We start from the raw sequence: 9,917 nt of genomic DNA, 5'->3' as shown, positions 1-9,917 counted from the left end.
ATCTTGTATTTTAGTGGATCTCCGGCACCCAGCGAGGGCCTGAAACAGAGTAGATGTTCAACAAATAATTATTGAACTAAAGATTGACATTTCAGGAGCAGAGATTTATATCCAAAACCAAAGATGAGAATTTTGGCAGAAAAGTCAAAATGAGGTAAAAGTACATTTCCACCTTAACCTTTTTTTTATTTGCTTAGCTGACATAAGGAAGAGTTTATAATTTATTAAAATGAACTAGTGTTTCAAATTTAAAATGTGGTTTTCTATCTAGCTCCAACACTACATTCCTTCATAAGCTTCTGCACATTATTTAATGTTAAATATTTGGCTTGGAGGTTGTGTTGAAGCATGTTTTACAATTATCTTGGACTTCTAAGTGGCAAAACTATTAATGCCATTTCTTTCTTTGCAAGGCAAAGTCGTGTTTTTCTCATGCTACTTGCTGTTCAAATCTGTGATGACCGATTGCTTCCAGAACTCCTTTTATATACGTCAGTCATTTTAAGTAGACACATTTTTATCAGTATATCAAAATACCATGCAGTCTAACCTAGTTTTGTCACCCCAACCATATTAGTAATGAAAAACTGGAAAACGTTCTATTCGATTTTCTGTCATATGTCTTAACAAGCTGCAGTCTTAGAGACATCCTAAAACTAGAATATCGAATTTAACCTGCTAGTGACTTTTTTTGAAAGACGTTATTCTTCAAAGGCATACTACTTTAATATAAGATGTATTTTGGGAAGAAGTTATAGGGAAATAGAAATGACATTTTTAGAACCCATTCTGTATACTTTCCATAAAACAGTCATGATAAATATTTAATTTACCTTTTACAATCTTTTTAGAGATGAGAAAGGGAGAGAGGTAAAGTGAATCCCCAGGGATAATACAACTAGGAAATGACAGAATCAAGATTTAATTCCAGGGTCCATGTTTGTCTAGAGAAATGTCTTTGCCCCTTACAGTAATTCAGCCTTAAATCTGTTCCGTGAATTCTCTGGACCTTCAGTACTTCAGCTGTTAGAAAATTGGACTGGCTGGCTGATTTCCAAAGACTGTCTTGTAATAAAAAATCTATTTAACATGATCAATAATATACCAAATTAGGGAGAATCATGCTATGTATTTCTTAAATTCTTTTTTTCCTTTCTTTCCACAGGTTACATTATGTTGAAAATTAGACACAAAGCTTCTTCTAAGACCAATAATATGCTGCAATATTTATTTTGGAAATGAAAAACTTATGATTAATTTAATAGCTAATATTTTTCCCAAACATTGAGTCTTGGTAGTAAATAAATTCATCATACTTATAATTTTCAGCCAGATTTTGAAAGCCAGTCAGATTTGAGTAGTTTACTCTCTATGATTTAAACTTCACAAATTATTATTTGATTATTTGCTATATTAATTATGAAGTGTGATAGTGGTATAAACACCTATTAAGAAACTGTATTGTTAAATTTCTGAATCTTTGAACTGTTCTCTTATTTTCAAAGTTGACACAGAACTCAAACAACTGAACCCCTTACATCAAGATTGTTGAACATTACCTAAAAGAATCTCTTCACAGTAAAAATTTTCCCATAAAAGTATTTTCAGTGTTATACTTGTTTTGTCCTACACTGCTAATTATAGTTCTAAATTAATCTAAACACCATCAGAGTACCACAAGGCTGTACAGAATGGGAATATTCTGGATTAGAAAACAGAAGATTCATATTTTATCTCAGGCATCTTTAAGTAGTCTTAATCCGAGGTATGTTTGTAGGATCCAGAGGTCTATGAGGTCCTGAATTTATGTTCACAATTTTGATGATATGTTCATTTTTCTATGAAAATAACCTTTACATTTCACCAGATTATCAAATAGACCCATAACTCAAAAGGTTTGTAAACACTGCGCTAACTTTTCATTAAGATGTCGCAAAACTTAAAGTATAATAAAAAATATATATATTAAAAAAAAAGATGTCGCACGTTTCTTATCCCTGACTTCTTTTCATAAATCTAAACTAAATGATTTGAAAGGTAAATTCTAAGTTTAATTTTTTGATTGCTCTAAGAACATAACTGTTGATATTATATCTCACAAAGGAGATCTCTATTCATTGCATGAAGTATCACGGAGCAGTTTTCCCAAGACTGAAATACTGAATATTCAGTTTCTTCTTCATTGCTGTCTTCACTTCCTGGTTTCTCAAAGTATAGATAAGTGGATTCAGAAAGGGAGTGAAGATGGTATAGAAAACAGAGAGAATTTTGTCTACCAGGAAGTTTGTGGAAGGTCACACATAAATGAAAATACACGGCCCAAAGAACATTAACACAACAATAAAATGTGCTGTACAGGTAGAAAGAGCCTTGGAGGATCCTGTGGAGGAGTAGTCCCTGACAGTAATAAGAACAATGATGTAGGAGGTGAGCAAAAGCAGAAAACTTATAAGAGCAATCACACCACTGGTTGAAATCATGAAGATCCCAAGAACATAAATATCCATACAAGCTAGCTGGATGACCAAAGGAAGATCACAGAAAAAACTGTCTACAACATTGGGACCACAGAAGGGCAAATAGAGGGTAAAAGCTAATTGGCTCATTGTATGCAGAAAGCCCACTGTCCAAGAAACTGCCACAAGCTCAACACACACTCTTTGGCTCATAATTGTTGAATAATGGAGAGGTTTACATATGGCAATATACCTGTCAAAAGACATGGAGATCAGCAGCACAATCTCAGTCCCGGTGAAGAGGTGCAAAAAAAAGATCTGAGAAATGCAGCCTTCAAAAGAGATGGTCTTACGCAGAGCAAAAAAGTCCATAATCATCTTTGGTGTGGCAAAGGAGGACAGGCACATGTCAATGAGAGACAGGTTGCCGAGCAGGAAGTACATGGGAGAGTGAAGGTGTGAGGTGGATAGGACAGTGAGCAAAATCAGGCAGTTGCCCAACATGGTCATTAAATAGAAGACAGAAAACACCACAAAAAAGAATATCTGGAGTTCAGGAGAATCAGTAAGTCCAAGTAACATGAATTCAGATACTCTGGAATAGTTGAACCCCTCCATTCATCTGCAGACTCGGCTTTATAATTGTAAAAGGAACAAAATTACAGAGTTTGAAAATGTGATATTTCTACAACCACATATTAACTTATCATTCGCTAAAAGATTGATTAACTAGAATCCAACTAAAAATTCTCAGGGTAAACATTTTTGGGGGGAATCACTTAACAGTTGCTACCAGATATAATCTGAAAAGTTTAACCTCTTGGTTTTGACCAGCATCAGTACACGTTGAGCTGTAGTCATCACATGCCCACACAATTATATACCTATCTGAATACTACTTAACGAGTTATATAATACACATTTATTGAGGCAGATCGTTACATTTGTGTGCTCTACTGAATAAGGCATATAAATAAAACTAAAAATAAAATGTGTTGAACTCTCAAAGGTTTCTCTTACACACAAAAATGTGAATATTTTGAATCAACTATTGTTAAACACTAGACTTAACTAAGACTTTACTATAATGATTTCAGAAGATCCATTTAATATCTTATGAGGGTGATAAATTATTTAATTTTTAATTTCTTAATTCCATAAGACAACTGGTAACCAAAAGGCATACTTGTAACCTACAAGAGTTATTCTCCACTCTTGGTAATTTATTATTTCATAGAAACATGTTTTAAAAAGAGAATCTCCTTCCTTTAATTCTTTTCATTCTACCCAAAGCTATATTTTAAACTAGAAAAAACAAACAAAAAGGATACATTAAGAACTCAGAATTATTTTTCAAAATTAATTTTTTTCATTTACAGTGCTTCCCAAGTTCTAGAAATTTTATTTCCTATGGAATATCAATGTCTTTACCAAACAGTCAAAAATGTGGTACAAAGCAAATGAAACTTAGCCCTAGTAAATGAAAGCTAATTTTGTGACCAGGTAGGGTTTACTTTGCCAGCCACCTAATGAAATTTAAGCCTTTGACTACAGAAATTTTAGCTGGGTAACTGGAAAGTTGTCTGGGTTACTGGAAAATTTGATGAGACCAAAATTAATTAAGTAAAAAAATATAGTGTTAGATCAGGCATTTATAAGTCTATATGCATCTAAATCATTTTTTTAGTTAAATTGCTTTTTCCACATGGAAAACTATATGAATTCCCTTGTTATATTACACATTTGAATATTTCACTTTATACATTTGAATATTTATCTAGTTTTGATAATAATTTAATTATAATAGACAATGCAATTTTATCTAATCCTGTATTCTAACTTATCCGTCTTTGAAAATGCAATATTTCATTCCTTCTTCAATAAAAGTTTTCAAGGTACACTAAAAAAGATTTCATTATGTCGGTGAAACATGGTGGACGAATGTCAAAAATTTTAAAATATCAATATACTAATATTTAAGTTATAGTCTATATTAATATGCTTAGAAAAGAATAAAATCATTGTTATAAACTCAAAGAATGAACAAATGGAAGAAGAATCAAAAAATGGGCCGGGCACAGTGGCTCATGCCTGTAATGCTAGCACTTTGGGAGGCTGAGGCAGGCGGATGGTTTGAGCTCAGGAGTTTGAGACCAGCCTGGCCACCATGGCGAAACCCTGTCTCTACTAAAAATACAAAAATTTGCCAAGCATAGTGGCACACACCTGTAATCCCACACCCGCTTCTCGGGTGGCTAAGGCAGGGGAATCCTTTGAACCTGGGAGGCGGAGGCAGAGGCTGCAGTGAGCCGAGAACATGCCGCTGCACTCCAGCTTGAGCACTGAATACCTGTCTCAAAAAAAAAAAAAAAAAAAAAAAAAGAAGATAAGAACTATTTGACTTCTATTTTCTTCATTCTCTTCCATTAATTTTTTCCCAATGATCCTTCCAAAAATTCTTGAAAATAAATAATAAAAAAGAAAATCTTGCATTATGAATGCCTGAGACTACTGACTATTGAAATTTTAGATTGTAGATCAATACACATATAGATTTAACTGTCTGACAGTGCCAATGTATCAATTCCGTGAAAAAATAAGTTTTATGATTATGTGCCCCCTTTTTTCTGAATTAACTGATTGGCTGATTAAATTTGCAGATTAGCTGACTGCTTTTAGTTAAAAGTAGTGGCATGGTTTCTAGTCTAAAGAAAAAGTCTTACCTGATTTGTAGTAAAAACTAAAACAAATGTTCCAAAACAATTTTGGCTTCTTTTTTGGTTAACTATCACAAATTTTACATTGACTACACATTCTGACTTTAGAATAGAAGGATTATAGCAATTGTTCTGTTGCAGCAACTTTCAGAGTCCAGTTAGAAGTGGAAAAATAAAAATGGGAAAAAATCTGATTCATTTTTAAAATTTTTAATTTGTTTTTAATTGTTGCTGTGCAGAAGCAAATGTACTGGAAATGAATTGTACTCTGTTAATTATAATTTACCGTATTATTCCATCCTTAACTCATTCTGTGATTGAACACTAAATATCAAAATTTTAAATATTACCTTCACGGCTGGGTGCAATGGCTCATACCTGTAATCCCAGCACTTTGGGAGGCCAAGATGGGTGGATCACTTGAGGTCAGGAGTTCAAGACCAGCCTGGCCAACAATGGTGAAACCCCGTCTCTACTAAAAATACAAAAATTAGCCATGTGTGGTGGTGGGCACCTGTAATCCCGGCACCTGTAATCCCAGCTACTTGGGAGGCTCAGGCAGGAGAATTGCTTGAACCCAGGAGACGGAGATTGCATGAACCGAGATCATACCACTCACTCCAACCTGGGAGACAGAGCAAGACTCCATCTCAAAAATAAAAATACAAATAAATGTTACCTTCAGCAATATTTTTCCTTCAGATGACCTCATGTTTTCCCATGTGGAGGAAAATCTGGTTACATCTCCATTTATTTGCACATATTTAAACTGTTTTGTCAATATTGAAAAATTATTTTGGCCGGGTGCGGTGGCTCACACCTATAATCCCAGCACTTTGAGAGGCCGAGGTGGGTGGATCACGAGGTCAGGAGTTGAAGACCAGCCTGGCCAACATGGTGAAATCCCATCTCTACTGAAAATAAAAAAAATTTGCTGGGCGTGGTGGTGCATGCCTGTATTCCCAGCTACTTGGGAGGCTGAGGCAGGAGAGTTGTTTGAACCTGAAAGGCGGAGGTTGCAGTGAGCCGAGATGGCACTATTGCACTCCAGCCTGGATGACAGAGCTAGACTCCATCTCAAAAAAAAAAAAAAGAAAAAGTATTTTTAAATTTTGTCATAGAATGATATTCGAGAATTCTTAAAAGGAGTCTATTGCCCAGCAGTTAAGAGTAGTTAGGGTATTCTTGACTTCACTTATGCCTCAGTAGCCTAAGATTTGACCTCTACTTGTTAGAATTATATTAGATGGTCTATGTAAAGCTTGAAGCATATTTTCTGGGCAAAATTTAAGGAATTTTCTAGGTTTCAAAATCCAAATTTAAGAAGGCTGTTCAGAAATAATCAGTGTGTTTTAATATTAATAACATGCAATAAAAATTCTAATCTATTTAACTGCAGGGGTTTAGAAAAAGACCATGTACTACCAAAATAATTTCATCTGTTTGAAATTGCACTTTCCATATGAAAATGGCACAAGTTCCTTTTATATTAAATGCATTGAAAACCCTCAGCTTCACACATTTGAATATTTCTATTTTACTGACAATTTGTTTACTAATGGGAACTACACTTATATTGATTTAAACATATACATAAATTTATATTTATATTTTTTCTCCTTTTCATCACCAGAAAGAATGCTTTAATTTCTATTTAATGGAATCATCCATTTTTATGTCTTTAAGTCATATATAATTTTTTATTTACTATTCCTCCATTATTTCTGTTTTATATAATTATTAAATAAATGTCAATTGTTTTGCTATCTGAAGAATGCAAACCACAACTGCTTCTGAAGACCCTATCATATCTAGCTTTTAACCTACCAGTTATGCACCTAGCATCAAAAACACCATTTCCTCCAAGGATGACAAGCCTACTGAAATCACCATAGTTCTTTAGTAAGCGTCAGAAGCCTGGAGTATGGATGTATATTTTTCTCCTGTCTTTATATAAAACCCCTTAGAAAGCAGTGGCATTTACTAGATCAGGGATTAAACACTATAATCTACTCACAGTGGGAGTCATTAAAATGTTGACCCAACTTTTCACAGAGTTGCAACAAGAACTGTGAAGTGTGTCTTTGCTATTTAAAGTGGGAATGCACTCCTGTGATGTAGCAATGTTCATTGGAGAAAAGCACAACTGGAACTGGCCTAGGAGAAGAAAACATTGAAGCAGTCATTTACAGAGTATATGGGGAACAAAAAATTACTCCTTTAGTTATGGAAATATTCCCATATTTATGCCCCAATGTTCAAAATACTGTAATTGGAAAATTATTCTTTTAGGCTAAGGCAATTTGTCTCCAGCAAATACTTGCTTACTGGAAGTTGTGTATTAAAGGAAGAATCATGCATTAAGGTTTCTGACAATACATTAAAAAATTAGCACAAACTAATACTGACAGCTGTTTCGAGGGATAGGTGAATCATAGAAAGGGGGATGTTGGAAAGTCCATCATAGCCAGGAGAAGAGAAGAGAGGTAGTATGGAGTACCTTAGACGAATAGTGTAAAAATTAAATTATAGAAATAAACTTTAAACATTCAGTTCATTGCTTACTACAAGGAAAGTACTTAATATAGTAGAAATAATAGCAGAGATGTTTATAATAATTATCATTATTTTCGAAGTGTTCATAATGGATTATCCAGGAAGATATAGATGTGGATTCACAACCTAAAACCATAAGCCAAGGGTCTTGCCATATTTACCTGCAGGTCGATCATTTATCTGTGGCTTGCTCTCTAAGCACAACTTGTTTCCCAAATGCCTCAAAGACTGAACTCTTCACAACTGTCATATCCAGCCTACATTCCCCACAGGTCTGGCAATAGAGCCCAAGAAAATCTTTCCTAGCTGACCACATTTCTAGCATTCTTTGAAATAAGGAAACAAGTTTAGTTTTAAGATGTTTTTCCTTCTACAAAGAAAAAGGAAATGACTTTTTAAAAAATTAACAAAACTGGTTAAAGATTTAATAGTTTTCTAGTTGTCCCTTGGTATCCACAGAAGATTGGTTCCAGGACCCCCGCTGATACCAAAATCCATGGATGCTCAAATCCCTGAGTTAAAATGGCATGATATTTGTATACAATCTAAACACATCCTCCCATATACTTTAAATCATCTTAGATTACTTATGATGCCTAATGCAATATAAATGCTATGTAACTAGTTGTTATACTGTATCACTTTCTGAATTTGTATTATTTGTATTGTTTTTTATTAATATTTTGGATCCACTATTGGTTGAATCCAAGAATATAGAACCCACAGAAAAAGAGGGCTAGCTGTAAATCTAAAATATGTATCCTATTGTAAAACAAAAAATAAGGATATATAATAATTATTAGAGTAATCCTGGAAAACTGTATAAATCCTGGAAAACAGGTATAATTATTATTAGAGTAATACTGGAAAAGGCAAGAGAATAAACAGAAAAAGAATAGAAATAAAAAATAATTCATAAAGAGAGAGCATGAAGGAGTTTTTTGGTATTAGTAACCTGTCCTATATCTTGGTTGTGGTGCTGATTACATAATCTATATATGTGCTAAAATTAATGGATTGTTTACCAGAACAAAGAAAAGGTCCATTTTACTTTAAGATAATTTTATAAAGTAGAATTTTAAAAAGTAAACCCAGATAATTCAGTACAAGGGCAAATTTCAAAATGAAAATATAAATTCAATAACCTTCTTATAAGTTATTCAACAATTAAATATATTTAACTTAAATATATTGAACTTAAATATATTTAATTGTTAAATAAATATATTTAACATTATATTAAATATGTAATATATTAAAATGTAATATGTTAAAATGTAGCCAAAAAGAACCTATTAAGATGAACAATAGGCTATACAAACTAAATAGGAATAATAAACAGAAATGTGTTGTTTATAAATGACAAAAGCTATACTATTCTAAAAAAAGAAAAAAGTTGACAAATAAATTTAAATACTTATTATGGTATTGGAGGAAAATGCAACATCGTTCAACACATACATTTTCCCTCCTATAAAATAAAATTCAATAAACCATGAGATATTTTTGAGTTCACAAAATAATTTTCAAAATTTGTCTGAAGGCAAATCAGATTAAAGTAGTCAAGAATTAAAAATATTATTTCATTTTGTTTGTTTGCTTTATGTTTTGGTTTTTAGCTAACTTAAACTTTTTTTATTCGTACAAATTTATGGGATACGTGTGGAATTTTGTTACATGTATGTAATGCATAGTGATTAAGTCAGGATATTTAGGGTGTTTGTCACTCCAGTACGATACTTTTTAAAGTACAGTTATGCTACTCTGCTATCAAACATTCAATTTATTCCTCCTATCTTATCCTTTAATGCACTTCTCTTTATTCTTTCCCCTGCCCTTTCCACTCACTCTTCCCAGTCTCTATTATCTATTTTTCCACTCTCTACCTCCACGTGATGAAATTTTTTTAGCTCCTGCATATAAGTGAGAACATGGGATAGTTATCATTTTGTGCCTGGTTTAATTCACACCAGTTTTATCCATGTTGCTGCAAATGACATTATTTCATTCTTTTTTATGGCTGAATAATATTCCATTGTGTATATACACCACATTTTTTGTTGGTTTGTTTTGTTTTCTGTTTTATTTTTTCATGATTTTTATTGCAGGATATCATCATGAAATATTCTGTATTTTGTATGTTACTGGCTTGATAATAGATCATGCTCAGAAATTATTTCAGAGCTTC

General features: G+C 33.0%; 1 protein-coding gene across 1 annotated transcript; it reads right to left on the bottom strand.

Moving 5' to 3' along the window:
* Positions 1 to 2,294: 2,294 nt before the first annotated feature.
* LOC100967399 (olfactory receptor 4K2-like) lies at positions 2,295 to 2,864 on the bottom strand. The gene has a single exon (XM_034937222.2). The coding sequence runs from the start codon at positions 2,862 to 2,864 to the stop codon at positions 2,295 to 2,297; it is 570 nt and encodes a 189-aa protein (XP_034793113.2).
* Positions 2,865 to 9,917: the final 7,053 nt, after the last annotated feature.

This window comes from Pan paniscus, chromosome 15 (assembly GCF_029289425.2).
Source record: "Pan paniscus chromosome 15, NHGRI_mPanPan1-v2.0_pri, whole genome shotgun sequence".
NCBI lineage: Eukaryota > Metazoa > Chordata > Mammalia > Primates > Hominidae > Pan > Pan paniscus.
The sequence above is the reverse complement of the archived record's forward strand: the minus strand, read 5'-3'. Positions and strand labels throughout refer to the sequence as shown.

What these genes read in the sequence shown, in the direction of transcription:
- LOC100967399 (XM_034937222.2), bottom strand. Translation starts at nt 2,864, where the DNA reads ATGTGCCTGTCCTCCTTTGCCACACCAAAGATGATTATGGACTTTTTT.